Source organism: Balaenoptera musculus, chromosome 15 (assembly GCF_009873245.2).
Source record: "Balaenoptera musculus isolate JJ_BM4_2016_0621 chromosome 15, mBalMus1.pri.v3, whole genome shotgun sequence".
Taxonomy (NCBI): Eukaryota; Metazoa; Chordata; class Mammalia; order Artiodactyla; family Balaenopteridae; genus Balaenoptera; species Balaenoptera musculus.
The window spans coordinates 49,862,210-49,882,962 of NC_045799.1; the positions used below are offsets into that span (position 1 = coordinate 49,862,210).

General features: G+C 63.9%; 3 protein-coding genes across 5 annotated transcripts; 1 reads left to right on the plus strand and 2 right to left on the minus strand.

Annotated features, from left to right (window-relative positions):
- The first annotated feature begins 1,280 nt into the window (after positions 1-1,280).
- On the plus strand, positions 1,281-4,357 carry MSLN (mesothelin). The gene is made up of 10 exons (XM_036824576.1): positions 1,281-1,362; positions 1,957-2,000; positions 2,105-2,195; positions 2,441-2,635; positions 2,712-2,863; positions 3,039-3,181; positions 3,260-3,387; positions 3,709-3,803; positions 4,001-4,187; positions 4,263-4,357. Exons 1-10 carry the CDS (start codon positions 1,281-1,283, stop codon positions 4,355-4,357), a joined length of 1,212 nt encoding a protein of 403 aa, XP_036680471.1.
- A 451-nt stretch (positions 4,358-4,808) lies between these two features.
- LOC118880721 (mesothelin-like protein) lies at positions 4,809-18,313 on the minus strand. Its single transcript, XM_036824568.1, has 16 exons — positions 18,193-18,313; positions 12,368-12,453; positions 11,480-11,600; positions 10,336-10,456; positions 9,268-9,353; positions 9,018-9,144; positions 8,744-8,934; positions 8,368-8,458; positions 8,014-8,159; positions 7,497-7,680; positions 7,264-7,419; positions 7,064-7,191; positions 6,331-6,461; positions 6,154-6,248; positions 5,683-5,938; positions 4,809-5,250 (listed from the first exon to the last, which is right to left on the minus strand). The coding sequence occupies exons 2-16, from the start codon at positions 12,405-12,407 to the stop codon at positions 4,997-4,999; spliced, it is 2,127 nt and encodes a 708-aa protein (XP_036680463.1). The 5' UTR covers positions 12,408-12,453; positions 18,193-18,313; the 3' UTR covers positions 4,809-4,996.
- Positions 17,283-20,653, minus strand: RPUSD1 (RNA pseudouridine synthase domain containing 1). 3 transcript variants are annotated; one of them, XM_036824587.1, is made up of 6 exons: positions 20,432-20,653; positions 19,752-19,938; positions 19,555-19,678; positions 19,321-19,423; positions 19,106-19,168; positions 17,283-18,635 (listed from the first exon to the last, which is right to left on the minus strand). In XM_036824587.1, the coding sequence occupies exons 2-6, from the start codon at positions 19,931-19,933 to the stop codon at positions 18,208-18,210; spliced, it is 900 nt and encodes a 299-aa protein (XP_036680482.1). In that variant the 5' UTR covers positions 19,934-19,938; positions 20,432-20,653; the 3' UTR covers positions 17,283-18,207. The 3 variants fall into 3 exon arrangements, with proteins under 3 accessions (XP_036680482.1, XP_036680481.1, XP_036680483.1); XM_036824586.1 differs by having other exon boundaries at positions 19,067-19,168; positions 20,432-20,649; XM_036824588.1 differs by lacking the exon at positions 19,106-19,168.
- Positions 20,654-20,753: the final 100 nt, after the last annotated feature.

Here is a 20,753-nt window from a genome sequence, read left to right on the forward strand (position 1 = left end):
TTACACGGGGCTGGGGTGGGGGCTGAGGGGAGACAGCAGGGGGAGGCACAGCTCCTGCCTGGCCTTACCCACCCCAGGGGCAGGGGCCCCACTCAACCGCCTCTTTTCTGTTCTGGGGGGAGGGGAGCTCCCCAGGACACTCCCCGCAGGCTGGGCTCTTTGCCCTGCTGAAAGGGGTTGCTGAAGCATAAGCGTGCCCCCGCCCCCACCGCTGCCAATTTCTGAGCCAGGGGTGGGGCCAACACAGGCCTGGGTGGAGGTTTGGGGGAGGGGATGGTTCCATTCCACCAGCCCTAGGTGGCCTCCGGCTCCCTGGGAGGGGCAGGTGTGGAAGGCAGTTTGGTCTCCTGCAGGCCCCTACCTAGTCCGGGACAATATTCTGTGGGGAGTGGCTCCCCACCCACCTACCACCCACACTGGTCCACAGGCCCCAAACCCCACTTCAGAGAGCACACGGGGGTCTCCCCAGAATGCCCACCCACTGCCCCACCCTAAGGGCTGGCAGGTGGGAAGGGGTGTCACCCTTTGTTGTTGTTTTTTTTTGGCCATGCCACACGGCACATGGGATCTCAGTTCCCTGACCAGAGATTGAATCCGGGTCACGGTAGTGAGAGCCCGCAGTCCTAACCGCTAGGCTGCCAGGGAACTCCCTCTGGTACTGCCCAGGCCTCTGCTTTGGGAGCGACCTCAGAAGGGAAAGCAGTGGGCCCTGCCGGCCTTGTCCACCTGGCAGCGCCCTGGGTTTGCACAAAGCCCAGCACCTGCGGCTGTGGGTGGGAAGGGAGGATGGCCACGCTGCAGGATGAGGGGTCGCTCAGCCTGACCCCCAGCCCCGAACTGCTCAGCTCCCCTGTTTTGAGTGGGGGAAACCGAGGCCAGCCAGAGCCAGAGGCGGCCCTGCCTCCTCGCACGAAACTCTCCTGCCCTGTCCTGCCCAGCCCTGCCCTGCAGGGAGAGAGGACAGGCGCCAGCTGCTGGGTGCCCGCTGGGGCCCTCACAGCTGGCGGCCAGGCTGACTCAGACCTGACACCCCTGGCTGAAGGGGCCAGTTTCCCGGAGGGGGTGGGGCAGGCGTGCTGGTTGGTTCTGAGAGAAGGGCCAGTGGCAGCACAGACACTGCTGTGGAGGCCTGTGAAGGTTCGACCCGGGAGCCCTCCGGGGCCTGAGGCCCCTGCAGCCCCCCAAGGCCCCGCACTGGCCCGGGGCAGTGTCATGGGTAGGGGGACATGGTGGGGGCGGGGAAGCAGGGGGGACATCAGAGTGGCTGTCCTCCACAGACTATGGCCTTGCAGACTGCTCAACCCCGCCTGGGGTCCTGTGGGTCTCCCACCCATGGCAGCCTCTTGCTCCTTCTCAGCTTCGGTGAGTCATGAGGGCGGGTTGCCGCAAAACGCTGGTGTGCAGAGAGCACAGAGGGCAGCCGAGGGTCCTCAGGGGGTCGGGGCCTTAGGAAAGGCTCTACCTGCTCTACACGTCCTCTCCGGCTGTGGGCAGTGCCCCCCAGCCCCTTCCCGGGCAGGTGTCCCGAGTCCTGGGCAGGTGCCCCTGATTCCAGAGAAGTGTCCTGAATCTCCGCAGGTGCCTTGAGTCCCAGGCAGGCTGTTAGCCTTCTCTCTGTCCCCAGAGGTGACTGTGTCTGGCACCCCCGCTGCACCACAGTGCCCTATGGGGTTGGAGGCAGAGGCAGGGTGGTGATGGGGGCACAGGCCAAACTGAGTGTGCCCATGGGACAGGTTTCTGCCTGCCCTGAGCAGAGGGGCCCCAGGAGGAGGATGTGGGAGGCCTGTGCTCCCTGGTTTGGTGTTGTGGGCCGTGACGTCATAAGGTGAGGGGCCTAACCCTCTGCTTCCACACCCATGGAGTGTGCGGGGGGCTGGGAGGGGCCGGCTTTGCCTCCTTCCTCCCCTGGGTGGAGCCCCTGCCATCCCCTCGAGCCTGGTGTCCCTTCCCCTGCAGGGTGGGTGCTACCTTCCAGGGCCCAGGCTGCAGACACGGAACTGGTAAGGCCCCTCTGGGGAATCAGGGGAGGGTTTTCTGGCCCTGGGTGGGGGTCCTTGGAAGCCAGGACATTTGCGGCTCAGTCCCAGCCCTGCTCTGTTCTCAGGGGGTCATGACCCCATGGCTGCAACGGGACCTGTCCTGGCAGCAGCCTGAGGTGACCGTCATCCTTCCGAGGACCCAGCGGGGCACAGAGAGTGAGCACGGTGCCCGGCTGTGTTGTGAGACTGTGAGGTCTCACCTGTCCACACCTGCAGCCCTTCCTAGCCACTTAGCTCATTCAATCATGACAATGCAGGAGAGTGAACAAAATTGCTCCATTTTGCTGATGGGTAAACAGGCCTGGAGAGTCATGTGGTGCCCAGGGTTCCAGCGCAGGTGCGGAAGGAAGAGGAGGTTGACAGGAGATGTCCAGCCCCCAACCCACTGCTTGCCCCTGCAGAGAAGGCCTGCCCCCTGGGGCGGAAGGCCCAAGTGGTGGACGAAAACCTTGTCTTCTACGAGGAGTGGGAGCTGGAGGCTTGTGTGGATGGAGCCCTGCTGGCCGCTCAGATGGACCAGGTGAACCTGGTGCCCTTCACCTACCAGCAGCTGCACATTTTCAAGCGCAAATTGGATGAGGTAGTTCAGGACTCCCGCCTGTCTGCTGTAGCGCAGTCTTCCCAGCTGCCCGGGGAGTGGCGGCGGCCCTCATAGTCCCTTCCCCCGGAAAGTCTACCCACAGGGGTACCCTGAGTCCCTGATCCAGCACCTGAGGTACTTCCTTTGGGTGAACCCCGAGGACATCCACAAGTGGAATGTGACTTCCCTGGAGACCGTGAAATCTCTGCTCAAAGTCAGCAAAGGGCATGGGATGGATGCTCAGGTGACTGGCTGCGGAGGTGGGGAGGGGCAGGCACAGGGTGTGAGGTTGTGCAGGCCTGTGGGGCACAGAGTGTGAGGTGGTACAGGCCTGGGGGTTGCACAGGGTGTGAGGTTGTGTAGGCCCCAGGGGATATGTCTCTCCCTGCTCCAAGCCACTGAGTGGCCTCCTACCACAGGTGGCCGCCCTCATTGCCCGCTATGTAGGGGGAGGGGGCCAGCTGGACAAGGCCACACTGGACACCCTGGCCACCTTCCCCGCTACCTACCTGTGCCTCCTCAGCCCTGAGCAGCTGGGCTTCATGCAGCTCAACGTTGTTTGGTGAGTCCTGGGGTCTGTCAGGTGTGGTGGGTGTGCTGTGCTCCGAGCTCACTGCCCAGCCCTGTGCTGCCTCCTCAGGGCGACCAGGCCCCAGGACCTGGACACATGCAGCCCACGGCAGATGGCTGTCCTCTACCCCAAGGCCCGCATCACCTTCCAGAACATGAGCGGGTCTGAATACTTCACGAGGATCAAGCCCTACCTGGGTGAGCCCGAGAGGACATGGGGGGCGTGATCCCTGAGGCTCCCCCTCTCATTGGGCAGCCCGCTGGTGGTGTGACCGGTGGTCAATGTGCCCTCCATCCCTCCAAGTGTGTGTAGGCTGAGACCCTGTGAGTTCTGGGCACCCCCAGCCTATCTTCCAACCCAGAGGGTCAGGTGGTCACCAGGCAAACCAGGGGCCCAGGAATTTCTTAGGAAAAGGGACTCTTGGTAAAGGAAGTGGCTTCTGGTAGCCTGTTGTCAGAGGGTGAGACTGGGGGTTGCTGCAAGGTCTCACACTTGGGGGCCCCTCTCCCCGTGGGCAGGTGGGGCCCCCACGGAGGACCTGCGGGCTCTCAGTCAGCAGAACATAAACATGGATGTGGCCACATTCAAGAAGCTGCGGAGAGAGGCTGTGCTGGTAGGGCCACGGAGAAGGGCAGGGCCTCTGGTGGGGCGGGGTCTCAGGAGAGGCAGCCAAAGCCCCCTCCAAAGTCTGGAAGGGCCAAGGCAGGGTCTGTGGGTGGGGCAGCATGGGATGGTCTGGACACAGTAGAGGACAGCAGCCTTCTGGGGAAAGGCAGGCAGACCCTGAGCCCTGTCTGGGGGCTTTGGCAGCCGCTGACCATTGCTGAGGTGCAGAAACTTCTGGGTGCAAACCGGGTGGGCCTGAAGGCTGAGGAGGGGAACAGCCCGCTGCGGGACTGGATCTCCCGGCAGTCGCAGGAGGACCTGGACAGTCTGGGGCTGGGGCTCCACGGCGGCACCCCCAACGGCTACCTGGTCCTGGACTTCAACGTCCGAGGTGGTCTGGGGTGGCCAGCCGGGTGGTGTCGGGCAGAGTGAGGGGCAGGGTCTGAGTCACCTCTTCTCTGCACAGAGGCCTCCTCGGGAGGCCCTCACCTCCTCAGACTAGGACCTGGACCTGTGCTCACTGTGACCCCAAGTCTGCTCCTGGCCTTGATCCTGAACTGAGCCCACTGCTGTGCTCTGGGAACTGGACCCTGCCATGGAAACACCACCTGGCTGGGAGTAGGCCTGGGTTGTCTCTGTCCGACCCCGAGGGCACCAGAGCTCAATAAAAGAAGCCCCATCCCCCCTTGAAGAGGTGCCCTGTGGTGTTTTGAGAACTGGGTGGGAGGGCCCTGATGGCTGTGGCCCAGTTGACAGGGTTCCCTGGGTTTCAACCCCTCCTCTTTGCACTTGGAAAGGGGAGGGACTCCAGGCAGGGGGGCCCTCAGGGCCTTCCTGATGCTGTTTCCATTGTTGGGTCTCCCCCCAGGCCAGGCCAACACTCAGGGTGGCTTCTGGTGACACTGCTGCCCCAGGAAATGGCAGGCTGGAGTCCTGATCCTAGCTAAGAGGGTCTCTGTCCCCCCTTGGGCCCAGAGCAAAGGGACACAGGCAGGAAGATCACCTCGTCCTTTATTCAAATCAATCGGCGAAGTCAGTCCGCGGAAACCCCTCCCCAGCCCCAGTTCTTCATCTGGAAGAAGACAGACGGCAGGAGCAGCATCTCCCTCACTGGCTGGGGCAGTGACCCTGGGCCCAGGTCCTCAGTCTGGCTCCAGGTCCTGGGAGCTGGGTGTGGGCAGGGACTGGCCCTGCAGGCCCCTAGGATGTGGGACGTGGCCAGGTCCCCTGAGCATGGGGCATGCATCTCGGTCTAGGCAGGCATCCAGCTCCACCTACCAGCCCCGGTTTTCCTGCCAGTGGTGCTGGGGCAGCACTGTCTTTGGAGGCCATGGGGCAGATGCCCTGTGAGTGGTTCCAGCTGGGCCCCGGGGTGCTCCAATACAGCAGCCACAGGAGGCCCGACAGCAGGGCCACAGCAAGTGGCAGATACCCCAGGTGGGCTGGTGGGCTGCCTGTAGGTGGAACATGGAAGGAGCACCCTTCAGTCCAGCTGGGAGCCCCCAGGCTGTCCTGCATCCCCCAGGCCTGGGCGGCCCCTGCGCCGGGCTCAGGGCTCACACCATCCCTGTGGGTGGGGAAGAGCAGTGAGGACCCCCATGTACAGCTGCTCTTCTGGGCCCCGACGGGAACCTCAAAGCTTCCCCACTCTCCACTTTCTGCTGCTCAGCAGATTTTGGAGGAGGTGTCCTTCACTAACTCAGCAGGCAATGCAGGGTGAAGCCGGTGTCACCCAGATGTCACCCAAGGAGGCCGATGGAAAGAGTAGGCCAATGCTGAATGAGATTGGGTGCACGACAAGAAGCTAGTAGCAGTCAGGGGAGGGGGGGCACACAGGGCAGAGGGGGGATGGCCAGCTGGAGTGGGGAGGGTGGGTGCAGGCATACCTGAGCTGGGGTCAGTGCTCCAAGGCCAGTCTGAGGTGGGGACTAGATGGGGCGTCCAGGGTGTGGTGTTGGGGGTCCCAGTGGTCGAGTGGGTGAGGCCGGTGGGGCCGGTTGGGTCCGTGTCCAGGCCCAGCTCGCCCAGGGCTGACTGATTGAGGCTGCAGAGCCAGGAGCTGATGGTGGGGTGGCTGTGAGCCTTCTGCAGGTCCCCCACGTTCTGGCCCAGCAGCGTCGTCACGTTGCCCACGCTCAGGCTCTGCGAGGGGAGCGAGGGGTCGTGGGCGGGGTCAATGCTTGGCCGGAGCGCAGGGGTGAGACCCGGCAGAACACACCTGGATAAGTGACCTGGGGCCCACACTGCCTGCACACCTCCGACTTTGGGGTGGGTGTTGGGGCCTGCAGACCGTAACCTAGGCATCCTCGGCTAGGCCAGCCCTGCCCCACCCCATGACGGGTAGCCCCCGGGCCCACCTGCAGCACTCGGGGGTTCAGATTGGTGAAAGTGTCAATGTCCACGGAGACGGTAGCCTGGGCCAGGTGCCGTAGCTCCTCCACGGGGGTACCGCCTAGGGGCGGGGCAGCGGTGAGGAGTGGGGCTTCCGGGGCGGGGCTTCCGGGAGGCGTGCCCTACGCAGGGCGAGGTCTCACCGAGGTGGGGGTGCGTGAAGCTGTAGTAGGCGTGTGCGGTTCTGGCGCTGCCGAAGGCTTCTCGGGCCTTGTCGCAGAGCACGTTCTTGCGGCTCTGAGGGCAGGAGGTGATGTCCAGGGCTCTGGCCAGACTGGGTGGTGGGTGAGGCTGATGGGCAGGCCAGAGGCCCCTCCTCCTCTGGACGCTGGGCCTGGCTCCCTCTTTCTGAACCACAGCTTTCCTCTTGCTCTCCGTGCTAGGTTCAGTAGTGTCTCCTCCAAGTTCACGTCCACTCAGAACCTCAGAATGTGAGCTTATCTGGAAATAGGGTCTTTCCTAATTGTAGCTGTAATCAAATTAAGATGTGGTCATGTGGGCCTTAAATCTAACGACTGGTGTCATAAGAAGAAGGAAACTTGGACACAGACACAGTGGGAAGCCAGCTGTGACAGAGGCAGAGATGGGGGTGATGCAGCCCCGAAGCTAGAAGAGGCAGGAAGGAGCCTCCCCTACAGGTTTCAGAGGGAGCCCAGCCCTGCTGACACCTTAATTTCAGACTTCTGGCTTCCAGACTGTGAGAGGACACATTTCTGTTGTTTTTAGCCACTCTGTTTGTAATCCTTTGTTACGGAGGCCATAGAAAAGAAGCTAATCACCTACAATGGCCTGGCCTGGGCCCCCACCGGATCCTTCCTCGGCCAAGGAGTGGAGGTGGCTCCGAGGCGTGGGGGGTGGGTTGCTGGGTGGGCTCACCAAAACTCCAAGGGCCGGATGGCCTGGATCTGGCGGGGGCTCATCCAACAGAGGTGGGAACCCCCGATGGCCAGAAGCAGGGCACTGGTGATGGTGCCGTTGTGGTCCAGGAACTTCTGCAGGATGGCCTGCGGGCAGGGTTGGGGTCTGCAAGGCCAGGGTCAGTGGGGTCCCCCGCCCACCCCCACCCCCGCCCTCACCTCTGTGTTGTTCTCCAGGGCCCCGTCTGGGGCCAGCAGGGCCACGACCGTGTCCTTGGACGTGATGTGCCACTGGCCAATCTCTGCGCGGGAGTAGAGGTAGGCCAGCGAGGGGATGAGCTGCAGCTGCTCCTCGGGGACGCCGCCTGGGTAGACCTGCAGTGGAAGGCAGGTGGTGGTCAGGCCACACGGCCGGCCCGCCACCCACCTCCCACTGCCAGTCGCTGGCGCACCTGAGCCAGCTTGGCCTTGACGACTTGCTGGCACTGGGCGGGCAGTGGGTGCTGCAGCAGGGGGTCCAGGTTGGCCCTGAGCACAAGGCTGCCCAAGCAGGACTCGAGCTGCACGCAGTCGTAGCGCACCAGGAAGAGGTCGTCGTGCAGCATGGCCGCAGTGATGTCGCCACGGATGAAGGGTCTCTCTGTGGCAAGGTGGAGTGTGGGTGTTGAGGACCCAGCTGGTCAGCACTGCTGCTGACTTTGGGCCCCACCTCACTCCTAACCTTGACCCTTCCCAAGCTTGACTCCTAGCTAAAAACTTGGCCTGGACCAGACTGACTCAACCCTGACCTTGGTCTCAACTCCCAGTCCAGCCCCACCAGACTCTGACCACTCCCCCCAACCTGGACAGAGACCCTGGGCCAAGCTCAGGAGGTCCAGGCAGAGGATGCCATGCCTCTGTTGACCCCACTCCGGGATGAGGAGCCCGAGCAGGGGGAGATGCGAAATCCCCAGGCCATGATGGCCACACTGACCTGTGTCCCGCTTGGGCCGTGAGGGTACCAACTTGGCCTTGACCTCGAGGAAGCCAGTGCCGAAGCGCTTGGTATCACGCTGGCTGAGCTGCCCTGCCCAGCACGTGGCCACTATGCTGCCAAAGAAGTCCAGGCCCATGGCCTGGTGGGCGGGCCTGGAGAGTCCACACCCTGGGGAGGGCCACCAGGGCTACCTGTTCCCTCCTTCCTCCCCACAGACAGAAACTCTGTGATGGGGAGCGACTGGGGACAGCACTTGGGCATCAGAGTGGCTGCTGGCCGACCATCAGGCCTGGGCAGGCTGGTGGAAGGTTGGCTGGATCCCCACCTGCCCCGGGGTGCTGCCCTACCTCCTGCACCTGCATCCACAGGCTGGGGCTGATGTAGGTGGCTAGGGGTCCCAGAGCCTGCAGCCCCTCCAGGTTCCAGGAGCCAGGGGGCCTGGTGTGCGAAGGGGGCTCTGTGTCGGGCCCTGAGCAGCACCCAGACCCCTCAGACCACCTGCCCTCCCTGAGTGCCGTTCCCAGGGCCTGCCCAGCAGAGACTCTCCCACCCCAGGCCTCTGGGCACCCCAAACCCATACCCCATAGGCTGCAGCGTCAGAGTGGGGTGGGAGCTGGGTCAGAGGTTAGACGTCAGTAGGGCTGTGGACATCGATCCCCAGGCTGCCTCCTCTATCAGCTGGAGGAGGGGAGGCCTGGGCAGAAGGCATGGGCCCCCACTCACCCGAGCCTGGTCCTGCCGCTGGCCAGCAGCCTGTTGAGGGCGGCCTGCTGGGTGGCCATCAGCTGGGGACAGCGCTGCAGGTTCTGCAGCACATGGGGATCTGCAGCCGTGATGCTGGACGCATCCATGTCACACACCAGGACCCCAAGGAGCAGCAGGTCGGAGGTGCTGAGGCTCAGGCGGGGCCCTCCCTGCAGGACAGCAGGTCAGCATGAGCCTGGTCCCACTGCCCGTCACCCGTCCTGTCCTGGCCCGGCCGGCCCACGGTGCCTACCAGGCAGGCCAGGGCCCTGTGCCGCAGGGTGGCCCTCTGGTCGGGCAGGTTGGCCAGCAGCCCTGTGTTGCCCTGGGCGGCACGGCGGACAAAGGCCTGGCAGTCGGCTTCCCTCACCTGTGTCAGGCTGTGGGAAGGTTGGGGGGCTGTCAGGAGGGGGGCCAACTGGGGGGCCTCTGAGTGACTGAGGTGTCCCTGGGGAGCACGCTCAGGCCACGCGGCTGGGCGCTGGGCGGGGAGGGGCACTCACTCGTAGAAGAGCAGCAGGTTGGTGGGGTGGAGCTCAAAGTCGCCCTGCAGGCCTTGCTGTGCGGCCAGGTTGGCCAGACAGCTGAGCTGGGGAGGGCAGGCAGCGTGTCACTTCCTTGCCCGGCCGGGGGCTCGCCCAGCCCCTTTCCCTCTGCCCGTCTTAGTGTCCCCCACCTACCTCTCATCCCCCGTCCCCACGTCCACCCGTCCCCTCCTTCTGCCTGCTGGCTCTCTGTCCCTGGACTTCATGTTTTCCTCTTCCTGCCTCAACCTCCACATGAGAACCGGCCTCAGAACGGGTCAAACCCAGCCTGAGAGCCCCCTCCCCTCCGGCATCAGGCCCTTGCCCACCCCAGCCCCCACTGCACCACATTGGCTCACTGAGGGTCTGCTTATCCAATGCACCCCTGCCTGGACGTTTTGCCCCACTTACTTGGCCTACTTTGGGGTTGTTTCAGATTTATTACTAATTTTATATTAATTTTATAATAAGACAAAATAATAGCTTTCCTTCTTTCCTTCCTTTTATTAAACTCAGGGACTGGTGACGCTTGGGTCAGCTGTGGGTCCAGGTGGGCTCAGCTGGCCCCTCTCACAGCCCAGGTGGAGGAGAGGCCAGCAGGCTGGAAGACCCCTCGTCCTCAGGGAGCCTGGAGGATCGGCCACAGGTGCCAGATGGAGGCCAGGTAGGCAAGCCCTCACCAAACCAAGAACAAGAGGCAGGGGTCTGTGGGTGATTGGTGAGAAGTCCTGGAAACAGTCCAAAGTGGGCCACACTGGAACATCACCCAGGGGAGGGAGAAGCCCACCTCAGAGGCTGACTTACTGTCCGTCGGGTGACCGGAGAGGCGCATCTTGTGTTGGCTTAGAGACAATCAGTACAGCTCTCCAGCACAGGGCCCTTGTGCTCAGGAGAGCTACTCCGTGTCCTGGCACCACATTCCTGGCCCTTGCTGCCTGGGTCCTCTGCCAGGGATGCCTCCCTTCCTGCCCGTCCCCGGGGCCCTTCTCCAGGGAGTCTGCCCTTACCCTCGACACCCAGGCAGTCTCAGCAGGGGCCGCCGCTGACCTGCCAGGCTCCGAGGAGGACATGCTGTGTCTCCATCCTCCTGATCAGAGCGGCAAGCTGGTCCCGGGACAGCTGACTGGCCAGCTGGCACCAGAAGCCTTGCAGGAGGGAGGTGTTGGCACTGGGCAGAAAGGAGACAGACAGTGAGGGACAGAGGGAGTAGGGGCCCCAGACTGCAGCATTTGGGGTGGAGGTCAGACTCCTCAACACAGGGTGGGGGTGAGAGACACAGGAGGTGTGGACAGCAAGGCTCTGGCTGCCAGCATATGCACACCACACATTTCCCCCGAGGGCGCCCTGTTGGTGCTGGGCTCTGTGCTATGAGCCAGGCTTAAAAGTGGCCCCTGTCCAGACTCAGGATCTGGTTGAGGCCCAGTTCCAGAGCTTGGAGCTCTGAGGTCCCAGCGATGGCTGAGGTTTTGAAGGGCACCTGTTGGGTGACTGCAGCCAGGCCTTCCTTGTGATGTGAATCTAGTAAGATCCGTGCACAGGAGAGGGTCAGGCCTCATGAGACCTTAGCCTGGGCCCAGCTGGTCCATCTTGGCCTCCAGCCCTGCCTGATCAGTCAACTGATTGATCAGTTGATTGATGGCAGATCAGTGGCCTCCAACCCCCACCAGGACAGAGTCTCAGTTTGGGACCTGAGAGGGCAGCAAAGCTTGGGGCGGAAAGAAGAAAGCTGAGAGGCCTCAGGACAAGAAGTGATTGTTCGGAGTTCCCTGGAAGTCCAGTGGTTAAGACTCCGTGCTTCCAATGCAAGGGGTGTGGGTTTGATCCCTGGTCGGGGAACTAAGATCCCACATGCCGCATGACGCGGCATCCCCCAGAAAAAAAAAAAAGTGATTGTCTGCCAGGCCGAGGAGGGGGGACCTGGGCCCCAGCCAGCCGCGATGGCCTGGGGTCCTGTCCCAGCCATGTGGGTGTGACTCTGATGAAGGACACCAGCTGCCCTGAGCCATCTCCAGTGAGTGACCTGGGCAGGCAGGGCCAGGCCCCCCATATCGGAGCCGGGAATCAGAGTCCTGCCCCGGCCATGCCTGGGCCGTCAAATGCAGACCCTGGAAATGGTCCCTCCTCACCCCCACCCAGGCCTGCCAAGGAATCTGCTGCGGAAACTTGATTGTGACTCCGAACATGCACTCACCTGGCCCACAGGTTGGCCCTGCTGACATCCAGCCCTCCCTGGGTGGCACCCTCGGCCTGGGGATGAGAGCAGTGGGCAGTGAGTGACACCAGGAAGGCGAGGCCCAGGCTCACCAGGGCACCTGGAACAGAACAGGCCATAAGCATCTGTGTGGGAGCGTCCAGTGTGGGTCTCCCCAGGGCTCCCTGTGTCCCGGGTGGGCCTGTGACAGCCCCAATACAGAGTCCTTGGGAGCTCCAGGGTGCTGGTCACCTGTGTGCCAGCCTGGGTCTGAGCGTGCTGTGTGATCAGGTGAACATGTGTGGCAGTGTGTCTACCTGTATACACAACTGTCTGATGCTGTATGCCTGTGCCCCTAATGATATGTACAGGGGTGGTGGTGTATACCTAAGTGTGGTGGGGTGTACACGTGTGGGATGGCATGCATGACTACACAGTAGACCTGTGTGCCTGCTGGTGTGGCAGTGTATACACTCATGTGACGACGTGTTCGCATGTGTAGCTGGTGGCACGTGACTGTGTGGAAGCATGTGCACACCTATGTGATGGCCTGTATGCATGCCTACCAGTGTCCACATGTGTGCACCTTCTCCCTCCACCCCCTGTGGCTCTGTCTTCACAGTCTGAGCCCTGAAACCCCTGAGCAGAGGGACAGGGGTCAGCTACCACCTTCTCCTGCTCCTCGGTTGCTCAGTCCCTTCTAGCCATGGCCCCCCTTGTCCCTGCCTTGTCCCCAACAGGACCCCCATCCACAGTGCCCCATCTGTGCCACCCCCTTCCCTTCCCAGACCCCCAGTAGAGGCTCAGGAGGAAAGAGGGTGATCCTGCCACCCCGAGGAGCTGGCCATGGGAGCTGCCCCCCAAGAGGGGGAGGGAGAGTCATCTCACCTGCTCTGGGGCCCATGGCTGTGCAGTGCCCACTGGTCATCCTGGCAGGAAGGCACCAGGGTCAGAGGCAGCGGGTCCGGGTCAAGCTGGAGAGGAGACAGGAGGTGGTGAGGCCGGGGCAGGGTACAGAGGGGAGGTCACCACCCAGGGTCACACAGGACAGGTGCCATGCAGGGCAGGTGACCCCAAACCTTGGGCTGCAGCCGTGTCTCTTCGTCTTTCAGGAGGGCACAACCCACAAGCAATGTGTCTCTGGAACAAAAGGGAGCGGCAGAGGGGGAGCCAGGCCAAATCCCGGCTTTCTTATCGCAGGTCAGGGCTCAGGGGATCCACAGCTGGGCTGCCGTGTCTCCAGTGGACAGCTCTCTCAACAGCTCGGGGATGGGGGTGGGAGGCGATCCCAGTGAGTCCCTGCAGCAGCTGGGGTGAGAGGCCTGCTGGCCCCCAACCTGCCCTGGTGCAGCCCCAGCTTCACCCCCACACCAGGCGGCCCAGGCAGCCCCCTTCCCTTCTCAGGGCCTCGGATGCCCAGTGAGACCTGGCCCCGGGCACAACCCATGCTGCAGCCTGCTGGCAGCCCCGGCCATGGTGGAGACCGAAACTGAGGCCTGGGGAGGGGGTTGCGCCAGGGAGCCTGGTCCACACTGCTGGCTCCTGGACCACGGCCTTGCATGGGCTGCTGGCTTGGGGCACCTGTGGGCCTCCGGACTCTGCATGGCCCAGGAGGAAGATGGGGAAGTAACCGCCCCAAGTGGGGGCCAAGACGGAGGCTCAGAGGGGCTGAGCTACCTGCCCAGGGCCGCACAGAGGCCAGACTCACAGCTGGGGCCCTGTGCGTCCAGTTGGTCGTGGCTCACGTCCCACCCCCGCCCCTCACCTGAGCACCAAGAACTCTGTCTGTCCTAGAAGGAGGCTGCTCCACGTCCAGGCGGCAGATATCGGAAGCGGGGATATTGTAGACATGGCGCCAGGAGCTCCAGACACCAGTGGTCCCACCCTGCTCTGTGTCAGTCCCTGCAACTAAGCTTCGGGGCGCAGGGGTGGTGCAGGGTGGGGGCACCACGGTCTCCGCTCACCTCCATGCCTCGCTCAGCACCCTGCCCTGCCGGCCACCCACTCCTGCAGTGACGCCTGCCAGGCAGACCCGTAGGGGAGGGGCTGGGGCTATACCAGGTGATGCTGCCTTGTCAGCCCCTGGGGGCCCCAAGAGCAGGGGGCACCTGCTCCCCAGCCTCACAGGAGCGGGAGGCTTAGCTCACAGTTGGCGGCTGCCCAGCACACACCCCTCCCCTGGGGGGCCTGGCTCAGCCATGACCTTGCCCTGAGGGTCGCACCTGCGTTTGTACACGTGCACACCTGCACTTGCCATGTGTGCTGGCATCCGTGTGTGAGCACACATGCACGTCCGTGTGCACCCGGGAGCACACACATCTATGTGCACACGTGCATGTGGTTCATGTGTCCCCTGCAGGGATCTTAGGCACATGTGGCCCCACTGTGGGGCCTGGGTTGAGTGACGTGTGGCGTGTTTCTGTACTGTGGATACTGGAGCAGAGCCGGCCATGCATGTCCACACATGTGTGCACTGTGGGGCGGGAAGGGTGTGCAGGCAGCCTCAATGGGAGAGCTGTGCCTGCCACACATGTGGCCCTGGTGCCCAGCACCCTGGGGCCCAGGACGGGGATGGCTCCACAGGGCAGGTCTCCAAGGCAGAGCAGGAGGTGTGGCTGCGGGAGGGTTGGGAATGAAGGTGCCCACAGACGCTTCTTCCCCAGATGAGGTGGGGCGGGCTGGGTGCCCCAGGCTGGCCCTTGGCCCCAGTTTTCACCACATCTGCCCTTGCTTGGCAGGGCCAAGAGGGCTCTGGGGCCTTGAGCCCCCATGACATGGGTTCAGCCACTGAACAACTACCACCTGCATCAAGGGCCACACGTGCCCATTGAGCCAGCCCTGCAGACAAGCAGAGGTGCTGACCCTGGGGGACCGACAGCTGGAGGGACCAGCCAAGGATCGCTCCCCGGCCCCTGGATAGGCCCCATGGGAGTCCAGCCGCAGCATCTAGAGCTGAAGGGCACCCAGAGCTTGTGGTGACAGCCCCTCTCCCCTGAAAACTGTCCAGTGACTCCCCATCCAGCTGGCCCAGGATGGGCTTCCAAGGGCCCCTTGGCCACCAGGAGGGCCAGCTCAGCTCCATCTGGCAGGGTGTGTGGCAGTGAGGCCAGTGACCCCCAGGGTCTGGAGGGCGGGCGGGGTCCAGGGGGCGGGTCCCACTGGAGGGGGGCAGGCTCACCCTGGGCTCTAGCACTGACCCCCTGAGGCTGGCTGGTCAGCTCTGGAGCGCTTGGTTTTGGCTGAGGGCTTGCTGGAGCTCTGGATGCTGAGGGGTCTGTGGGGGTGGGATGTCACTTGGTGGTGGGGTCTCCACCCACCCCAGGGTCCAGGCCTGGCTGGAGGACACTCCCCATAGGCCAGTGAGTGCAGGAGGCCAGATGCTGGCTGCCCCATTTGGGTTTGACCTCTAGGGAAGCCCCAGGCCCCGGGTGGACAAATGACCACAGCAACAGAGCAAGTGCTGGGCTGTAGAGAGTCACACCCGTCCCCATCTCTGTCCCGTACTGCTCGTGGAATCTGGCCCCCGCCAGCAGCACAGCACAATGCTCGCTGTACACACGAGGAGACTGAGGCCCACGCTGGCTGACGGCTTGTCCCTGTCCACACAGAGTGAGCAGGGGCAGGATTGGGCCCTGCGGCTGGGTTGGGCACTTGGGTGTGCTCCTGACCTGCCGACATTGTGCCCCCTGGAGCGTGACCGCTCATGGGCTGCCCCACAGTAGGCTGTGGGGGGCAGATGGACTGGGGGGACCTCATGTCCTGGGGCCAACAGGAGAGGCAGCGTACCTGTAGGGAGCAAGGTCGGGATCTGTGGCCCTGGGGGTTCTCAGAGGGGCTGACAGGGCTCTTTAGGGGGAGGAGCCAGGCTGTGGGGAGAGGGGAAATATACATGGAACATCCCCGGGGCAGCTCCTACCCATGGGCCTCTGTCGCCCTTTCATCCTGCCTTCCCTCCCTCCTTTATGCCTGTCGCCTGTCTGTCTGTCCAGTCTACGCGTCTTCCTGTCTGTCTTGTCGCTTGCTCTGCAGGCTCAGCCCATGGGCCCTGAGCCAGGCTGTCATGCCCAGGTCAGTGCTCTGCGGCGGGTCACACCTGCCCTCCGCTCTACCCCAGGCCCCCCCTCAGCCAACTGGTCCTACCCTGCAGACCGTCAGTCAGGGTCGTCCCAAGGCCCCAACCTGGCTGACCTCCTCAGGCCATTTGGCAGTAAGCAGGGGCTGAAGCCCCAGGGCCACGTGGTGGCAGTGGCTGTGTGCTCCCGTCCCTGTGGCCGGGGTCAGGGGTGGGGGCCCTGGAGGCTGGGTCCTGGCCCAGCCGAGACTCCTGGCTACAGAAGGGTGGGGATGGGGGTGACCCTTGGCCCCCTGGCCTCACCAGCAGCTTCCTGGGACCTGAGTTGGGGGGGACAGCGGTGATGCCAGCCGGCCGAAGAAAAACGATTCTCTCTGTCCTGGCATGAGAAACGCCCTCCCAAGTTCAGGACCTGTGCCCCAGGGAGGGCCCCAACATGTGGCCAGTCGCTGGGGCACAGGGAGGAAGACCTGGCCACCCTTTGTGGTGTTGCGGGGTAGCCCTGCCTGAGCTGGGTGGGGAGGGGCCCCTGGGGGCACCTGGAAGGAAGGGCTGTCAGGGTGGTCCTGGCTTGGCCACAGCCCCTGTAGGTCCAGACCCTCTGGCAGGTGCCAGCAGTTGGGAAGCAACTGGGTGTGTCCATGGGAAATGGAACTTCCAAAGGTCACCGCAGTCTCAAGAGGACAGGGCTATGAGGGGCCGGGGTCAGCAGTGACCCCGTGTGGCAACAGCAGGCATGACGGCAGCTGAGCACCGCCCAGAGGCGTAGGGGGTGGGGCCATGAGGAGGGGGCGTGGGGAGAGGCGGGAAGCCTGCACAAGGTGGGCTCACGGCCCTGAGTCCTTTGGGGGCCATTCCTTCATTCTCTACACACACTCACTGAGCAGGGTCTGTGGGCCGGGCCGCGCTGGGGGTGAGGGGCTGATGCTCCGCAGGGACCTAAGGAGGAGACAGTGGTGAAATGCTGAGAAGGGGGCGAAACAGGTAAGAGTTGATGGCAGAGGAGGGCATTAGGGTGGGGGGGTTAGATGGTGGTGGGGAGAGGAGGGCAGAGGGTGAAGGTAGTGGGAAGGAGGTGGAGCGGAGGGTGGTGGGGGGAGAGGTGGGGCAGTCCTCAGCAAGGAGGTGAGGTGCTGGGAGTGCCAGGAAGGCGATGCTCTCCCACCCCGCCCCCATCTGACGAGAAAGGGTCATGCTGGGCACATCACAGTAGCCATCTATCTGTCCGGGCTGCTGCCCTGTGGGCCCCTCCGATCCTGTTACAGATGAGGAGACGGGGGAGCAGAGGCTGGGACCTAGGTCTCTGCAGAGGCCCCATGCGGGGTGGGGGTGGGGTGGGGGGGCTGCCTCTGGCTCCACCCGGGCTGACAGCTTGCTGTGGTTACAGGTGGGACGAGCCCAGGAGCCCCACAATAGGTCCTGTCTGCCTTGGCCGGCCGAGAGGAGGGGCCTGGCCTAGTTGGGCACAGGGACATGGTGTGTGACCTCAAACTGGCTGGAGGCCTAGGCGCCAGCCCTCCCGTGGCATTCTGAGGCGTTGGAGGGCCCCAAGGTTTGCACTGTGAGGGCAGCAGCTCTACGGAGAACCCTGGTGGGACCAGGTGGATGCTCTGATGTTTATGGCTGGGGGTCTGGGGGTCCTCCAGAGATGCAGCTGACCCAGCTCTGTCCCCTACTCAGAGCCCAGCCCCCACACCAGGGCTGCAGGGTATTCACTGAGTGGGGGGCTGGCAGGTCAGCTGCTAGGATTATAAGGTCCGTCCTGGCTCCTGTTGGGGGCTAGGCAAAGGTCTGTCCAGTGAAGGGATGGGGTGGGGGTGTGAGCCCCCCTGAAATCCCCACATCAGGCACATTCATGGTCACTTGCAAGGTCAGTCATTGAGCATTTATTCCCAGTTCTCAGAGCTCAGCTATGGCTGGGGAGGCGTGGCCGTGTTGTGGGCATGGAGGAGGCGGGGGCTGGCGGGCTGCCCTTGCTCCCAGGCTGAGGTCCTGCCTGGAAATTGCCAGGCAGGTGATGGAGGCAGCAGCCGCAACTAGGGGCCCGGAAGACCCCTGGAGCAGCGCTCAGGGCAGGCCTGGAGGGATGGCACGTGAGGTGGGGGCTGAGGAGTGTGGCCCACACCCACCACCATGTGAGAGACTCAGGTTGTGGGTGGAGGAGGCAGAGTATAGCAGAAGCAAAGGCACAAGGTCGGACGGGCCTAGCAAGGAGGGTTGAGGTCTGCAGATGGAGAACCCAGCCAGGCTGGGGTGATGGGCACAGAGGGTCCAAGCAAAGCAGCGTGGAGCAGGGTGCTCTGGGGTGTTGGCTGGGGGCCCAGGAGGAGCCCACCTCGAGGGTGGCCAGGTCCTGGCTCTGCCTCTTCCAGGGTGACCCCGATCAAGTCCACAAATAAGCTCCTGGGGTTGAGGCTCTAGAACCAGGGAGGCGCTCTGGGGCAGTTTGTGGGAGTTGGGGTGTTGGGAGGGAGGCCCACGTGGGTCCCACAGCCCAAGAGCTTCATCCTCTGGAATCACAGCTGCCTGGCTCCCCCTGCTGGCCCTGCCGGCCCCGCTCCAGGCCTGGCCATTGCAGGGATGGGTCCAGGACTGTGACCCGCAGCCCCCAACCCTTGGAGTCCCAGCCTGCCATCCCCACCCCAGCATGATGCTCTCAGTTGTCCGGCTCCAGCGTCCACTCCGACAGCCACTTCAGGCAGGAGGCCCGCTGTGCTTCTGTCTCAGGGAGCTTGGCAGGGGTCGGTGGGGGCCGGCCCGGCGCGGGCAGGGGCGTGGAGGGGCTGCAGGGCCTGGGGCCCCCTTCTGTGGGGTCAGGGTCTGCGGCAGCCCGCAGGACCTGGACGAGCTCGTCCAGTGGCTGCACCAGGGTGTGGGGGCTCCAGCAGGCATCGAGGGTGGGCACGAAGGGGTCGGGCGTGCAGGCCTCCACGCACTCGGTGCACGTGGGGATGCGCAGGTAGAAGGCGTGCAGCATCATGCGGAAGGGCTGGTCCTCCTGGCTCGAGGCCTGGCCATAGGTCTGGTCCCCCACGATGGGGTGGCCCAGAGCGCTGCAGTGCACGCGCAGCTGGTGCGTCCGTCCTTTGGGGAGGAGAGGGGGCCAGTCAGGCAGGGGCGCCACCCCATGCCCACCCCCTACCCATTCATGTCATGCTCAGCACCGTCCTTGAAGCCTCACGCAACCCCTGGGGGCAGCAGACCTTCCTGTTTCATGCCACAAAGACGTCAGAACTCAGAACAAAAGCGACTTCTGGGGTTGCCCCTGGTGAGGCCAGGGCGGTGCTCGATCAACTAGAGAACCCAGGCCAGAGCGACCTCGTACGGGGCAAGAGGCTGCAGGCTGTGAGGCTGAGTGTGGGGGAGGAGTCAGCCTGGCCAGCGATGCTGGGAGACCCCGGGCAGGTTCCTTTCCTGCGTGATGGGGACACTTCGGTGCCTTGTGCCAGGAGATGCCCGAGGCAGGACACCATCAGCAGACAGCAAGGAGACCTGGGCACGCGCCCTGGACACACCCGTGAGAGGCTGCAACAGCACTTTGGAGACAGGATCACCTGCATACAGTCCGTGTTCCAGGACCATCAGCTCAGTGAGGCTTGGTTTTGGGTTCTCACAGCCTGAGGGGAGCAAGGAAAGCCCAGAGAGTTGGCTGGGCCAGCTCCATGGCCGAGTCCACCCCAGCCCAGGTCGCCTGCTCGGGTTGCTCCAGCCTACTCAGGGTCCCCACTGGACGACTGTGCCCCTGGCCCCCACCCCCTGCCCTCCGTACCCTGTGTGCCCTCAATGCACATGGTGTGGGTCCGGCCTTCTGTGCTATTCTTGCCAATAGCATAGCTGATGGTCATTCGGCTCTCCTGGACGTGCCCCCGCACCTGCCAGGAAGGGGGTCACACGCCGCTCATGGGGTCACCCACCACTGCTGGGAAACCCACCTGACAGCCAGAGGCTACCAAAGTGGATTGAGAGTTGGAGTCTCTTGCTTCAAGGACCAGCCGGGCCTTACCAGAGCTAGATAAGCCTTGGTGACTTTCCGGTCCTTGAAGCACCTGTAGGCACTGCCTGCGGCTGCCTTGTTCAGGGCCACACAGAGTGCCCCGCTGGTGGAGAAGTCCAGTTGGTGACAGAACCTGGCGTGGGGCAGAGGATCAGTGGTGGCTGGGCTGTGGGCCGCTTCCCACCGACGGAGGCTGCTGTCGGTACCTGAACCCGTAGCAGGTGTCAGGGTCGGCCAGCTCTGGGAAACGGTGCTGCAGCTGCTTCTGGAGGGTCAGCGTCTCCCACCAGGCCTTGCTGTCGATGCGCACATCCCAGTGCTTGTTCACCACCAGGAAGTCACGGCTCCGGTACACGACACACAGGTTCTCCACGCTGCCTGGCTCCATGGTGGCTGCAATGCAGGGCAAGTGCATGGAGCGGGGTCATGGGGTGCCCAGCCCACATCAGGGTCCTGCCCACCTGGCGTGGACACCCCTGCTCCCCAGGGCCCTGGGTCTGAAGCCACCGAGGCTGTGTCAGGCAAGCTTGCAGACCTACTGTGTGCCTGCACTCCCACCTCTGAGTCAAGTAGCAGGGATCTGGCCAATATCAGGGGAGCTAGTGTTGCCCTAGGCTCTGGCTGTGGGGCAGTCCTGCCAGACCCAGGACTGGGGAGCAGTCTTGCCCTCCAGCCCGCTCCCACGGACCCTTCCCGGACGGGCCACGGACGCGCGATAGGGGTCTTTTCCTGAGTGGGGTGGGGTGCAGGGCAGGGGATGGGGCTCTCCCTCTCCCACGTAGACGTCCCCTGCCCTGCCTCCCGCGTCTGATGGGCACAGGCGGAGAGGTGCCCGGCGGACTCCACTGCGAACACTTCCCGCGCCCCTGCCCACTCCGAGATCGACCTGCAACTGAGATGCGTCGTCTGGGCCCCCGATGCTGCTGCCCGGCCCTGGCTCCTGCCCTCGCGTCTCCCTGCCTCGTGGCCCAGCGGCCCCGGAGCCGCCACTCGAACCACAGAGGTGCGCCTTGCCCGGCCCGGCCCCGGCGCTCAGTCCCGCCCACGTCCCGCCCACGGCGCGGACGGGCGGCCGTGCTGACCAATGGAGAGCGCCCGGGCCCCGCCGCTCCGGCTCCAACGTACAGACTCGGCCCCGCCCGGCCTGCGCGCGCAGCCCCGCCCACGCCCCGCCCCTCCCGCTGACAAATGGCGAGCGCCCAGGTACG

Coding starts and splice junctions, on each gene's coding strand:
- RPUSD1 (XM_036824586.1), bottom strand. CDS start 19,933: ATGGAGCCAGGCAGCGTGGAGAACCTGTGTGTCGTGTACCGGAGCCGT. Junction 19,679..19,751: donor GACACCTGCTACGGGTTCAG/GTACCGACAGCA, acceptor GCCCCACGCCAG/GTTCTGTCACCAACTGGACT. Junction 19,424..19,554: donor CCAAGGCTTATCTAGCTCTG/GTAAGGCCCGGC, acceptor CCTTCCTGGCAG/GTGCGGGGGCACGTCCAGGA.
- MSLN (XM_036824576.1), top strand. CDS start 1,281: ATGGCCTTGCAGACTGCTCAACCCCGCCTGGGGTCCTGTGGGTCTCCC. Junction 2,636..2,711: donor TGAGGTAGTTCAGGACTCCC/GCCTGTCTGCTG, acceptor TCCCCCGGAAAG/TCTACCCACAGGGGTACCCT. Junction 3,804..4,000: donor TGCGGAGAGAGGCTGTGCTG/GTAGGGCCACGG, acceptor GGGCTTTGGCAG/CCGCTGACCATTGCTGAGGT.
- LOC118880721 (XM_036824568.1), bottom strand. CDS start 12,407: ATGACCAGTGGGCACTGCACAGCCATGGGCCCCAGAGCAG. Junction 10,457..11,479: donor AGGGCCAACCTGTGGGCCAG/GTGAGTGCATGT, acceptor CTTTCTGCCCAG/TGCCAACACCTCCCTCCTGC. Junction 7,420..7,496: donor TCAAGGCCAAGCTGGCTCAG/GTGCGCCAGCGA, acceptor CTTCCACTGCAG/GTCTACCCAGGCGGCGTCCC.